The 14,771-nt window shown below is 33.6% G+C and overlaps 1 protein-coding gene across 1 annotated transcript in view; it reads left to right on the top strand.

Moving 5' to 3' along the window:
• The window catches only part of CEP290 (centrosomal protein 290kDa), a 54,733-nt gene that overhangs the window by 27,388 nt on the left and 12,574 nt on the right, over positions 1-14,771 (top strand). Inside the window, exons 28-43 of the mRNA XM_009321333.1 lie at positions 1,875-2,026; positions 3,013-3,124; positions 3,888-4,343; positions 5,453-5,617; positions 5,867-5,974; positions 6,062-6,196; positions 6,856-7,122; positions 8,223-8,330; positions 8,919-9,118; positions 9,795-10,008; positions 10,209-10,346; positions 10,441-10,662; positions 11,241-11,357; positions 12,775-12,920; positions 13,807-13,962; positions 14,574-14,697. Coding sequence (XP_009319608.1) covers positions 1,875-2,026; positions 3,013-3,124; positions 3,888-4,343; positions 5,453-5,617; positions 5,867-5,974; positions 6,062-6,196; positions 6,856-7,122; positions 8,223-8,330; positions 8,919-9,118; positions 9,795-10,008; positions 10,209-10,346; positions 10,441-10,662; positions 11,241-11,357; positions 12,775-12,920; positions 13,807-13,962; positions 14,574-14,697 — 2,820 coding nt within the window. The remainder of the gene's footprint in view (positions 1-1,874; positions 2,027-3,012; positions 3,125-3,887; positions 4,344-5,452; positions 5,618-5,866; positions 5,975-6,061; positions 6,197-6,855; positions 7,123-8,222; positions 8,331-8,918; positions 9,119-9,794; positions 10,009-10,208; positions 10,347-10,440; positions 10,663-11,240; positions 11,358-12,774; positions 12,921-13,806; positions 13,963-14,573; positions 14,698-14,771) is intronic.

The following is a 14,771-nucleotide window of genomic DNA, read 5'->3' on the forward strand; positions in this document are numbered from 1 at the left end:
TGTAAAACACATGATGAGCATCTTGACAGATAGTTTGCTAGTTTTTCAGCAGACTGCTAGAAAAAAGTCTGTTCTTGACCTGTTATTTCTTGTGTCAAATTCATATGATCCCTTTTCTGTTCATTTTCCCTTAATTACTAACGATTCAAAAAATGTTAGACCTTTGCATCCCTTTTGCAAATGATAGTGTCATGATTCTGTTACAGACTGGCTATGTCCTCTGTCATGTGACAAACATTATCTATAATACAGGAATAGAAGAGAAGTCATGTGCTATTGAAGCTGATGATCCTTAGTATTCCTGTCATATCAGTCTTAATCTTGTTACATTTCTTTGTCCCCACAATTCATATTTGAAGTTTGTTCCATAAATTCATTATTTAATAGTAGGAGACTTTATTATAATTTCCAGTCTAAATTTATTTATAGGCACTTGTACACATTTGTTCTTGTGCCAGTATTGGCCTATAATTTAAACACAAGGGAAGAAAAAGAATAGTTATGTTGACAGGAACATTGTGTTCATTTACCCTCCTTGTGCTTTGCTAGACTTTAGCCCAGCTATTTTAGATTGCTGTTATCTGGACTCCCCATTTCTTTGTTGTTTTAGTAGTGTTTGTTACACTGTTTTGATTTGAATTAATTTGGGACATGGAGTAACTGAAAGTGTATAAAGCTTTTCAGCAGCAGTATTGTTAAAGCCTTATCTGATGGCATGACTTCATTTATTTCATTAAGAAATACCTCAGGTGATGCACCCTAGGATCACATTTCCCTTTTTCTCTTTTGCATATATTATTATCTATCTTGCGATACATTTAGGTATGCTGGTCTTCCTTCATTTTGAGTTAATGAACTCCTAGTGCCGCAATTTTTTCTTATTAGCTCCCCTGTGCATCCCTTTTTTCCTTATTTCTGTAGCTCCAGGACATGTATTTTCTGTTTCATATACTCCTGTTGTCAGTGTCTCCTAATCTAGCATCACTGCTTTTTTATCTATCTATCTATCTATCTATAAAAACCCCACAAGATTGTGCTAAAGTAATTAATGAAAGTTGTAAGTGATATCAGCTTAAGAACAGATAACTAGAAGTCTGCTAGACATTGCCTTCTAAACTCATAAATCTACTTCAACACAACTCTTAGTTTTCCAGATAGTACTGATAATAAGATATACCACACTTTTTTTTTTGTTTGTTTAGGAAATCAGTTATTTTATTAAGGAGTGGTATCAGATTAATCTGCCACAACTGTATTTACTAAACTAATTCCTGAGGCTTCTCTATGTTGCCTAATGCTTTTCCAATGTCTATCTTTTGTTAATGCTCTTTGGTTTGAATTGAAACATTGGTTACTCGGTATTTAATAATTAACTTGAAAATTCAGGCTACTTGAAAGAATATCACTTAATTATGAAAGTTCTTTTTAGAAAGAACTAAAGAACTACACTATTGTGAGTCTTGGCGCTTATAACCTGTATTTTGTTACCAATCCCGATATACTAGACAGTATATAAGTGAGACTCTTCATTTCGTAAAGAGTTTACAGTCTTATTCTTTTTTTTCTTATTATTATAGTTTAAGAGCAAGTTATTGTGGTAATGGTTTTAAGAAAATTCACTAATAAAAATTGTGTTTAATTTAGAATCCTGTTCTGTGCCGATCTATGTATCTGTTCTATGTGTATCAAAGCTGCAACAAAAAGATGTTTAAGCAGAGAGGAAAGGAAATTGTTTTTTGAACACAGCTGAACAGTGTTTTGTAATAACTAAAAAAGAAAAGATACATTTAGCACTGCGTTTTCTTTGCAGGGTTGGGAGCAGTTGTGTGCTTAGGATACCATTTTATTTGTTTCTGGTTTTGGTTTTTTTTAAGCTCACCAAAATCAACCTTGAGGCACAGAAAGTGGAACAGGAATTAAGGGATGAACTGTCAAAGAGTGTAAGTAAGGCAGTAAGTGATGCAGACAGACAAAAAATCATGGACCTAGAGAAGCGTGAGATGGAGCTCAAGATTGAAGTATCAAAGTAAGTGCTGAAATAACAAATTTCAAATGCAGTATGTTCCGAAGCATGCAAACATTTAGGCTATATAGGCTTATGTAATACACTACTTATGTATTACTAACAGATAATTTTTCAATGCCTTATTTTTTTGGCATTTATATATGCCAGATTTGGAATTGAAAATGAAGCATTTAGTTCATGACTATAAAGAAAGTCATTTGCTTCATTTTGATTTGAACAAGGAATTAAGTGCAGGCCTGGATAGGCATGGGTAAGTATGCATAAGATACTTATTACTAGTATTTTTGAACTAATTAATTAAGGTTTATTTTGTTTCTGTGCCACAACCTCCCTTAAATGTATGAAAATCTCATAAAAGACATTGGAAAGCAATTCTTACTTTCAAAGAGTCATCGATATCGCAAAGATTAAACTGCAGTGGGGCTTTTTTTTGCCATTTACTTAAAAGAGATTAACTTTGTATGCATAAATTGAAAAACTGACCTTTTTAGATATGTTGATATGGACATTTGTCTTTGAGTAAATAATGTAATCCTGTTACATTCCTAAAACAGCAAAGTCTGTGGGGATATTTGCAGCGATTTTTGACACTGAAAATGAGTGAGTAGACTTGGGGAAGCAGAGAAAGGAATTGAGAATGAAACTTTTTGAGCATTTATGTCCTGAAGTGGGAGAGAAATAGGGGACAGACATGCTTCATTCAGGTAAAAACCATGGCATTGTTTTCCTGAGTAGGTTACTGCTAGGAAAATTCTGTATAACTTGCAGGAAAATGTCCTGTGAAAAAGCTGAGAGGCAATACAGAATAATTTTCATAACAAGGACTTTGAGTAGTAGAGAAGAGTATGCTGAAAAGAACAAAGTCTTCAAATGTTTTGATATGAGGAAACATACTAAGCATCTTTTCTTAGCATCTTCTATGTAGAAAAACTTAATAGGTTATTCAGTGATTTCAAGTGACACAATACTCTTGTTTTCCCTGCAAGGTTAAGAGAACTGTCTGATGTAGCAAAAATGCAAGTTGAAGCTCTGGAAGCACGCCAGCAATACAGAGATAAAGAAGTGGAATCTCTTAGAATGCAAATTTTAGACTATCAGGTAAAATTCAACCTTTATTAACACTGCAGTTTGGATTTTTTTCCCTAGTGAGAAGAAATGAAGTAATTTTACAGTGAATTAGGAAACTGCAAAAGCATTTCAGGAGGATCTTAGCAAGTTGGTCCTCATAGTGGCCATACCCTTTCAAGAGTTGTAGATTACATTAATTATTACCTTCTCCATTTTTTTCATTTCTAGCTGTACAGCTGCTACAGATCCTGAGCTTTTTTCCATGTTATTTAGGTAATATTTATTCCTATATGATTAATAGCTCATGGTCAATATTTAAATATAATATCAGGAAAGTTTGATCATTTTTTACAAGACAAGCAGTGACTTGTAAATCTTGAAGATTTGCAGTAGACTTATTATATTGCTTTATAATTAGCTGAAACAATTTCTTGGGATTTGTTTTCATGTTCTAGAATGGTTTGAATCCCTAAATACAACAGTTTTGTCAGCTTTTATGTTACCGTATTATCTAAGTTTAGGTATACATTTCTTCCTCATTTCCTGGTATTTTGGAAAGATACAGTTTTTAAGATTGGTATCTGAAAAGGTGTACTTCTAAAATGTGGCTGTAGAAACAATAGTGGAAGAATAAAAAGCTGTTTTTAGAGGCTAATTCTTGCTCTTACCGATGGAATAAAATCCATGCAATGTATAAAATACAAAAAAATAATAGCTTGTTTATATTTACATATACACTGCATTAACATACTCAAAATTAAAAATAAATTTGTTCTATATATTTTGTTCTTAGGCGCAGTCAGATGAAAAAGCAGTTATTGCAAAACTGCATCAACATATCATAGCCCTTCAAGATAGTGAATCTGTTGCTGTAGGCAAATTGGAGACGCTTAAATTGAAACTACAGAAGATGGAGATCCATAATCTACGTTTGGAACAGAAGCTTGATGAGAGAGAGCAAGCCTTATATTTTGCCCGACTGGAAGGAAGAAATAGAGCCAAACATCTACAACAGACAGTTCAGTCTTTGCGGCGACAGTTTAGTGGTGCTCTGCCTTTAGCACAGCAAGAAAAATTCTCTAAAACAATGATTCAGCTACAGAATGACAAACTGAAGATCCTGGAAGAAGTTCAGCATGCCCAGCAGGAGCGTCGAAATGCAGAAAACAGAGCATTAGAGATGGACTTAAAAATGAAAAGTTTAGAAGAATTAATAAGTGCATTGAAGGATACAAGAGGAGCTCAAAAGGTTTGCTATTTTACAACTTTGAATAACTTTTGTTCATCTGATCTGCATTTAAATTACATTTCAGTTCAGCTTGTTCCCTAAACGTTTGTTTTAATGTAGAACTTAATGACTTCAAAACACACTTTGTTAGAATATAACAGCTATCATTTTTTGTTTTTCTGTTTTAAAAAAAGTAATACATCATTAGTTATTTGCCCTGTAAAAGCACAGTCAGATTTACTAATTTATTTTGTGCCCAATTAAGTGGCATAGGAAGTAGAGGCTAACTATGAATTCAGTTATATTAAATGGAATTAAATTATGAACTGAATTGAATTATGAATGAAGTTAAATTAAACACAGAGTAGCATTCTGAAGTTCTGTTCCATGATCTAGCATTGAAATCTTCACTACAAATCCATGGCTTTTCAAATAAATCCCGGGGCAATAATTTAGACAGCATGGTCAGAAATGTTGTTATACTCATGTAATTCTACTTAATTGTATTTTGCTATTGTAAACAACGTTGCCTTGAAATTTGAATAAGGCTTTCTCGCTCTCTTCCAGATCACTGTGTATTATATAATATGGTTATATCTGTCATGAGTAAAGATGTCTGCGTTTTGCTTAATGGTTGTAGCGCTCTTGGCATGTTTCAGTTTTAAGCCAGTTTTCAAATATTTTTCTAGAGCATTTTGACATAAACATGTCTGTTATTCTTAGTACCTGTGCATTTTTGAATACATACAGTTTTTAATGGTTTTGAAAAGCTTCTGCTGTTTTAGTAAAGTCAACCAAACTTCTTGCATGCTTTTTTTGTTCAGTCTGGACAGATGCATAGGGTATAGCTTAGTTAGGTCATCTGAAAATTATTTGCAATGCAATTCTGTCAGTGTAGGGGAAACCCGTTGCCTCTCCAATTGTCTGCTGCACTTTTCAGTCATTCCTTTTGCAGTTCCATACTCTTGCCATGCCTCCTCACGCAAGAGAAGTGAAGAGGCTTAAAAAGGCAGAACCTCTTTCTTCCTGTTTTTTGGATAAGTGCCATACTGCCTCAAAGTCAAAGAGTGTAGCTGCATCTAGTTGGCCTGTGGGCTTGGTAAATATAATAGTGTATCATTCATTATTAGGTAATTGAATGGCATATGAAGATGGAGGAACTCCATCTGCAGGAACTTAAACTCAATCGAGAGTTAGTCAAGCAAAAGGAAGAGGTGAAGTATTTGCGTAATATAATTTCTGAATATGAACGTACAATCAATAATCTGGAAGAAGAAATTGTACAGCAGAACAAGGTATGTATTTCTGCATGCTATTAGAAAACCAGCCTATGCCTATTCCTTATTTCACTAAGTGACTTTACAAAGGAAGATTCTTCGTAGTAAGTTTTTAACATAGAGGTTTGTATCTTGGTTCCATAATTCTTTTTAATAGCACATTTGAGTGTTTTACATTTTGTTATCTCTTTTTTTTCTGCTTAAGTTGGTTATAAAACTCCCATTGCCTTCAATAAATAAAATACCTTTATCAAACATTTGTTACAGTTTCATGAAGAAAGGCAAATGGCTTGGGACCAAAGGGAAGTAGAACTGCAGCGCCAATTAGACCTGTATGATCATCGACAAAATGAAATACTCAGTACAGCTCTAAAGGTACATGCACTGAATTAACTAAAAATAGACTCATAAACACATTTCTCAGAGCTGTCAGATTACATGAATATGAATCTTTCTGTGCAGTTAGAAGAGGCTACAGGATCAGTTCCAGACCCTAGTTTGCCAGTCCCACAACAACTTGAGTTGGCTTTGAGAAAGATTCGGGAGCATATTCGAACAATCCTGGAAACTAGGGCAACCTGCAAATCACTGGAGGAGGTAATTAAATGTATAAATTATCATATAAAGGGACAAAGTTTGTATTTCTATGCCCTTTAATTTTTTTTTATATAATAAATGCCCTTTTATAAATGTCACTTAAATGTGTCCAATTCCTTAGAAGTATTTAACACAGAGAAAATGTAAATAATATAATCACACTATGACTAAAACGAAATATTTTTTCCATTGGAACAAATTAATGGAGAAAATTTTTGAATATTTTAGAACGTTCATTTAGTAGGGTAAGATGCTCTTGCTGTACAAACTTCAGTTGACTATAGCTAGTTAATTTAGCAAGTGTTACATTAAATTTAACAAGTAGCATAGCAAAATCCTTTTATCTTGGGTTGCTAAATTGAAATTCTGTTACAGAAGATACTTTGTGGTTCTCAAGAAATTTGAGAAACACCAGCTTCTTAATTTGGTAGCACAAAATGAGTTGCATAGTGTCTTGTGCCAAGCAAATAATACATAAAGACACGGTAATGATAGCCTGGGACTTTTTTAATCTAATAGTAATCCCATACAGCCAGAACTGAGTGCAAAACATTTTGTGTTTATAAGTCCATTAAGACAAATCTTTCTGGCACATTTTCTAAAAAGATCTTTCTGAAGTGTTTGAATTCTGGAAATGCAACAATTGCCTTTCATTGTAGAAATTAAAAGAAAAGGAAACTGCTCTGTGGAAAGCTGAACAAAATGTTTTATCAAGAGACAAAGTTATAAATGAACTAAGACTTCGATTACCTGCAACATCAGAAAGAGAGAAAATAATGGCTGAATTAGGCAAACAAGAAGATGATCCAGAGTACCATCATGCCATGAAAATTGCTCATCAAACCATTGCAAATATGCAAGCAAGATTAAATCAAAAGGAGGAAGTGTTAAGAAAATACCAACATTTGCTTGCTAAAGCAAGAGAGGTAGTTAAACTTCTTGCACAAAATTTCTTCCATTTTTAAGTTGTTTTAGTTGATTCTTTGTTTATCTAATTGCTAGTGAAATCTTTAAAACTTTCTGACCTCAGAGGTAACAGAACAGAGACAATTAGTAATTTTTTATGTAGAAAGTTCATGTAGAATTTTTTAACTTCTTACAATAGGAGGCTTGCTTAGTCAAGAGGTTATGTATATGATGTCTGTCTAGGAATTAAATTAGTGTGACAGGAAGAAAATTAAAATTCTGCTGTGAGAAGTGGTCTCAGTATATTGTATATTTATATGGGATTTTCCAGTACTTGCAACAAAGATATCTGGACTGCATCTTCTAGTGAATTTGGAAGGTACAGGAAAGGCATGCATTTATGGAAAATACGCCTCTTAAAGCATATTTTAAATTAAAGCATATTTTCAAGCATAAACAGTGTATCTAAGCATACTTTATATTCTTTATTCTTTATACCTTTAAAGCATATTTTAAAGCATAAACCTTGTGTCTAAGAGGTACTTCAAGACTAAACATGCATCAGTTTTAGTGTGTTTGGATCAGGAGCACATTTCCAAAGCAGACTACCTATCATCTTCACTTAGTGTGCTTTGGTTAACATGTAGCTATTTTCTCTGGGACAAATTAAGTTTTTTGCTTTGGAACTAAACCAGAAGATGCAGTCTAAAAATGAGCCTACTGTGCTCTGTCTGCTAGTAGACATTCAATCCACAGGATCACACTATAGTCCAAAGTAAATAGACCTGAAAAGTACATAGTATGGATATCACCATCCATATTGATAGTCATAGTTGGTGAGACCAACACCAACTGTTTTGCTCTCCAGCTCCTGTCCTGTTGCACCATACTACTTGCTACATGGATTAAAACTGCAATAGTAGATTTTTTTCCAATAGTGTTAAAAAGGGAAAAAAAAAATTGATTATAACACAAGAAAAGAATTTTAAAAACTGACAGAGGAAAATTTGGGGAGCAATGCTGAGCAATGAGTGAGCAATCAACATGAAGTTACTGTAGTTTCATGACTTTCTGGAATAGTGTGCATGAGTAGAGTTATATTTTTATTTTGAACTAACAGGAACAAGAGGAAATAGCAAAGAAGCATGAGGAAGACCTTAGAGTTCTACACCAGAAGTTAAATTTGCATACTGACAATTCCCTGAATAAATTCAAACAGACTGCTTTGGTAAGTTATGTGTATTTGTGGGATAAGTGAAGCTGTTCCCAAATTTTTAACGTTGTTGCTCAAAAGAACAGCTTTGCAGTCAAAAGTAAGTAATAAATGATGACAGGAAAAATAAATGGGTCATAGATACAGAATTATTGTATTGTTCTTGAGAGAATTCGCAAGAGATAGATTAGAAGTCAAGTGTAAAAAACCAAAGTTACCACCTCAGTATATATGAGCATTTTTCATATCATCCTAATTTATGAAGACTTCTGGGAGACAGAGGTATATTTTGTTTTCTGTTCTTTTCATTCAATCTGTGGTTATGTTAAACTAACCCATTTCAATACAAATTTTCTCTTGACACTTTATGATAAGGTGAAACCTGTATTTAACTGGTTATTCTGTGGATCATTAGATGTGCAAAGCTCTTTTCAAACCAGTGTGACTGCTTTCTCTGTGGACTAAGAATCACATCTCAGTAAATAAACATGTAAGATATTAATGCTTGGTTATATTCAGGACTGAGTTTAAAATGCATCACTAATGCTTACCTTTGATTTAAAGCTTAAAATGTTTATCACATGCATTTGTTCTGTTTTACAGGAGTTAGTGAAAAAGACTTCTTTATCACTTTCCAACAGCAAACATTTTCTCCGCTTAGCTGAAATGGAGCAAACTGTAGCAGAACAGGATAGTTCTCTTGCCTCACTTGTTGGAAAATTAAAGAAAACATCATCTGATTTGGAGAAACAAAAACAGATTACTTTAATGAAAATCAAAGAGTTTGAGACTATCAGAGCCCAGTAAGTTTTTAGACTGTTAACAGTCACAAATACATTGGATCAAGTCAATTATGTATTGCTGCTACAGGACTGGTCTATCAAATTGAATATGTTTTTGCTGAATTTAAGATTTGGCTGAAAAAACTAACTCAAGAGATTTACTATGGTTGGTAATTGTAAATTATTTTTAATCTGTAGCTCTTCATCAGGGTTAATATTGAAAAACTGTGGCTTGGAAAGATGCCTTTCAGTTGTTAGCTTTGGGCCATTCAGTGAAAAAGAAAGTATTCAAGGAGTCTTGGTATGAGAGTTGTCTTTAAACTACTGTGATACTTGCTGGTTTGGGTTTTGGGTTTTTTTTCCCGATACATCCATTCAGGCTTGCTGCCTAACAAGTTTAAACTCACGAAAATTTAACCCCTGTTTAAAAGGAGAAAAGTATGATGCTTTCTTTACCTGTTAGGGCCAGGAATTAGAATGAACAATGCTCTAATCTCATTTTGCTGATCTTCTTAAGTAATTTTCTTATTAAATGGAGGCCTTCTTTGTTGAGTCAGTCTTTTTTTGCTGTTTCCAAATCTATGTGTCATTTGCTTTAACAATAATAAAAAATATAACATCATGCCCTTTGTTATTTATTTGGAGTTTGCTAACTTAATTATTGCAGTGTACCCTATTAATGCTTATTTTTTATTAGGCTTCAGGAAAAGCACACAGTTGATGTGGAACAACTAAAAGATGAAGCAAATGAATTGAGGAACGTGTTATCTCAGATGGAGAAGCAATTAGCAAATGTAAAAGCTGAACTAGAGGTCCAAAAAGAAGCAAATAATAGAGCACCCACTGCAACACTGAAAAACCTGGTGGAACAGCTGAAGAGCCAGTTAGCCATAAAAGAGAAGCAGCAGAAAGTTAGTCAACAAAAATTAATCCCTATGTCACATAGATGTTTAATGTTGCTTAATGCTTGAAGAATTCTATGTATAGTACAGCAGGAGGTAGAATATAATTGCATAATATAACATAGTAAAATATAATTGCCTTTTCTTGTTTTGTAGTGTTCTTATTAGCAGCTTCTTCACTTAAAAGAACTTGAATTTATTATTTTCAGGCTTTGAGTAAAGCACTTCTGGAACTCCGAGCAGAAATGACTGCTAATGCTGAACAGCAGATTATTTCTGCTGCATCACAAAAAGAGGCATATATGAATGTCCAGGAGATTGTTGACAGACAAACAAAGGGGCTTACGGTGAGTACTGGGTAATATCATTGTATTGCATTGTTGTATTGCTGATAATCCTGATTTTGGGGGTTTGCTGTTTTGTTTGTTTGTTTTCTTCTAGACACAGATTCAGGAATTAAATAATCAGATTACAAAACTTACAGATAACCTTAAAATAAGTAAAACCAGGGAAAGTTCTTTGTCTGATGAAAGGGATGAGTTGAACCAAGAACTTCAGAGGAAACAAAAAGCATTTTCTAAAATGTTGAGAGAAAAAAATGGAGTAGAAAAAGAAAATGAAGAACTGAAGAAACGGATTAGGAGGCTAAACAGTAGCATTCAGGTAGAAGTGATTTTTAAAAATATATTCGATCTTGGTCAAGTTTGTGCATAGATGTGCTGGTTTAGGGGAGAAAGATTAAGTACTTTTGGCAGGCATTGAGACTTATACTTGATTTAAAAATTTATGTTTGCTTATCAGCTGGGTTACATGTGAGCTATTGGCTTTTCCTCTTGGAAGCATGCCTGAAATGAAAGGAAGAGACTGAAAAATACTTGCTCCTTGAAATATGTTTGAAAGAGTCTGAGGAGTTGAATTACCACTTTCAAAGCTTTTTTGAAAAATGGAATTTTGTGATCTTCCTGGCTGTCCTTATTTCCCCTTTCAGAAGAAAAGTAGAGGATTTACAGTAGAATTGTCAAATTATTTTTTTTAATTCAGCTACTTGCTGCTGATTATTCAGTTTAGAATGCAAAGTTACATTCCAATACTTTAATAATTTAACGATAATTTTTAAAAGATCATTCAGGTTGTAAACAAATTCTACCAATTGGAATTAAAGTCCTTATTTTTTGAGTGGAGAAAAATACTTAGGTAGTGGTCATTAAACTTTAAGTTTGTAAAAGTTTGTAATTTTTCAGAGCAAAGCTGATGAGCAAAATCTGATCGATGCACTTCAGAAAAAAATCAAAAAGTTGGAAAGTGAACTTGAGAAGAAGTGTGAAGAAACAGAAAAAAAAGGTGTAAGAGAAGACAAGGTATGTGATATTTAGATCGTGGCTTTGAAGGACATCATCAGCCTAGGTCTAGGCAGTTCAACTCTCCTTATTGCCTCTAAAAAAAACCAACCAACCAACCAAACTTGATCAGAAGAAAAGCAGTTTCATGACTCTAACTTCTTCATGTTTCCCATGCTCTTTGTTACTGCTCTTGTTGCTTAGCACTGGTATATTAATGTTTTACTGCCCTTTTTGTACAATTAAAGATCCATTACAAATCTTAGAAAACTAAGATTTTATAGGTAGCAGTGAAATTGATTACGTAAGTGCTGTCAAATGTGCATTTGCGAAATCAACGCAATGATAAAAACATGAAGTATTTAGGAGCAAAGGTGTGAATCCTAAAAGGGATGATGTCTATATAAGTGATTATTCTTCACAATAGTGATCTCCACATGCAAGAGGTTCTGAGCGATTGGAGATGTGTTCATTTTACCAGTTGTTTTGTTTGGTTTTTTGCTTGTTATTTTACTGCTTCAGTAACTAATTAGTGGCTTGTCATAGTAATCATAAAGTATACTGGAATATTATAGCATGCTTGTATAATGACATTCAGACTATTTATGATATTAAGTATTATTCTAGGACTGCACTTAGGCTTCCAATTAATTTGAGACTTTTTAAATACCTGTTGCTTAGTGTCTAGAGATATTTTTCTCAAACTTGGCATGTTTTTTCCTTTTTCCAAGATTTTGCTTTCTGTCTGTCCCTTAGTAGCAGTAACTGTTTAGAATGAAGACAGAAAAGAAAGTACAGGGCCTAACTGGAGAAGGGAAAAGTCCAATTAAAAAAAACAAAGATTGTTTACAGGAATATTGACTGTGATTTTTCAGTAGCCATTTGTGATGACATAGGCACAGGTTTTAACTGATGTATAATTTATAGTTACTGAATTATAACTTTAAGTATCCATTTCTCATAGGAAAAAATAAACTAAAATGACCAATTGTACAGCTGTGCAGCAGGGGGATATAAACTGCTGGTGAGCTGCAGAAGACAGATCTGCTGTAAACTGGCATAGAAAAACACTTCTTTTTCTTTAATCTGTCTTCTTTACTAACATGTAATTCAAAGTAAAAGGATACATTACACTAGCATCTCTAAATTTCATAAAATGTGTCACTCCTTTTTTGTAAAATGAATATTAAAAGCTAAGGAAGAATTTGGTAGTAGCATTAAACTGCATCAGCTTTATACACCAGTCACTACAGCATACTTAAGGTATCCAGCTGGGCCTGCTATTTACCTTATGGTAAATAACGTAAATAATACATGCCTGCTATGGCTTCATGTTTTAAATTGATAATATCATTCTTGGTTTTCTAACTTGTTTGCTTATTTTGCTTTAAGAAAAAAATTGAAAAAGAAATACATAATTTGTTTATGTGCTTCACAGACCTCCAAAGAGGAAATAATTAGATGGGAAGAAGGTAAAAAATGGCATATCAGAATGGAAGGATTGCGGAACAAACTAAGGGAAAAGGAAAAAGAAGTAGATGCTTTAGCCAAACAGTTGAATACACTGAAGGAAATTTATACCAAGTGAGTTGGTTTAATAGATTCAGCTACAAAATGATGACCTAAGGGAAATCCAAATATGTTTGCCATATAATAATTATGTTTGTTATGTTTATAAGATTGATGTCTAGAATTTGACATTGCTATTGAGATTAAAAGGATTAGTTAATTTTCAAGCAGCAGGCTACTACTCTAGTATCCTTTCCCATGGAGAAGCCAACAACCTTTATTACAAGAAACTGTCTCTGAATAAAACTAATTTAAGTCCTGTATTATGCTTCTTGTATATAGCATTCTGTTATTCCCATGAAACAAATAACAGCTTTAGGAAGACAGGCTGTTTCTCACACTGTGTTATTTAATCAGATTGCTGGGATTGGATACTGTGCTACTGTTATATGTAGTGCTACTGCAGTGCTCACGGTTCTAGAATTATGAGATGGAAGCCTTTTAAAAAAAACACATGCACAAACCCTTTGCAAATGTTACATTTATTTCAGTACAGTAATGGTGGGGGTTTACTGATAAAAGATGCAGAAGAGAAAAGAAACTGTGATGGTGATTGTAGCTGTTGTTAGATTGTGCTTTGAAACTGCTTCAAAATGGCATTTATTCTTTGCAAGTCTTGCATGAATTTCACATAAAACACAGGCAAGACCAGCAAGTGGTTTATGACATGCATGATACTGACTTAATGTTCATTGTTTTTTCCAGGTTTAGTTTTTGGGTTTGTTTGGGGTTTTTTTTGGTAAAGCTGTACTGTCTATAAGGTAACCTTATTAAACAGAAAAGGGGGTGTGGTTCAGTGAGCAAATAAATTGCAAGTGTGGATTCTTTAAGACAGAAAATATTTTCTCCTAAAGAAAGCAAGTTAGCAAATTTTTAAACGTAAATTTACTGGATGTTGCAGGACTGAAAAAGAGAAAGTTGCTCTACAGAAGAAACTGAAAACTACTGGTGTCACTGTTGACCGTGTTATTGGAGTAAGAGCCTCAGAGACTGTAAAAGAACTGGAAGAACTAAGAAAACGGAATCTAGATTTAGAAAATGAAGTTGCTCACATGAGGTGAGAGGCATTTTAAAAGAATCTATAAAAACTAAAAAATCTAAATGAGAAAAAAAATCTGTGGAAAGAGATAGTCTCTATTAGACCAACTGATTCAATGAGGAAAAAACCATGGGAATTTCAAAAATCCTTCTCTGAGTCTGTGACAAGCAAACTTAAAGCTACTTGGGAGCAATTGTGCATGTTCAGAGAATATGCAGCGTTGGTTCATTATTCTAAAAAGCTAAATAATATGAAAAACATCTGGCTCCTATTGTGTAAAATTATAATTACAATTTAGGGTTGGTGAAAGTTACTGGAACTGCTAAGTTGCAGTTAGGGAGTGTATTCTTAATCAGTGTATCCGCTATCACAGTGGATAGTGTACTTGAGTAATAGAAGCTGTACACATCACAAAAGTGCAAATTCCTTCTGACAAAGTAAGTAGTTTCGATTCACGGGGATTAGTTGAAATAGTATATATGGCTAACATTGATTAAGAATAACTACCTCAGTAATACTAGAAAATCCAGTCTAGTAATCCAGAAGTTCATGGGTTTTTTACCTTAAGGGATGCTTTTCTGCATTAATAGCCATTTGTTTGTTTTGGCTTGATTCATTTTTTGATGTAGAACACAGCAAGCAATCCCACGAGATTCTGTTGTAGAAGAATTACATTTCAAAAATCAATACCTCCAGGAAAAGCTTCATGCATTGCAGAGACAATGTTCGAGAGAGCCACATTCTAAACCCTCGGTAAGTTAATGATGTAACCATATTACCTAGAGGAATTGCACCTACTTAACAAAAATATTTGTTATCCATTTGGT

The sequence above is a fragment of the Pygoscelis adeliae genome, unplaced genomic scaffold, assembly GCF_000699105.1.
Source record: "Pygoscelis adeliae isolate BGI_AS28 unplaced genomic scaffold, ASM69910v1 Scaffold232, whole genome shotgun sequence".
NCBI classification, from domain to species: domain Eukaryota; kingdom Metazoa; phylum Chordata; class Aves; order Sphenisciformes; family Spheniscidae; genus Pygoscelis; species Pygoscelis adeliae.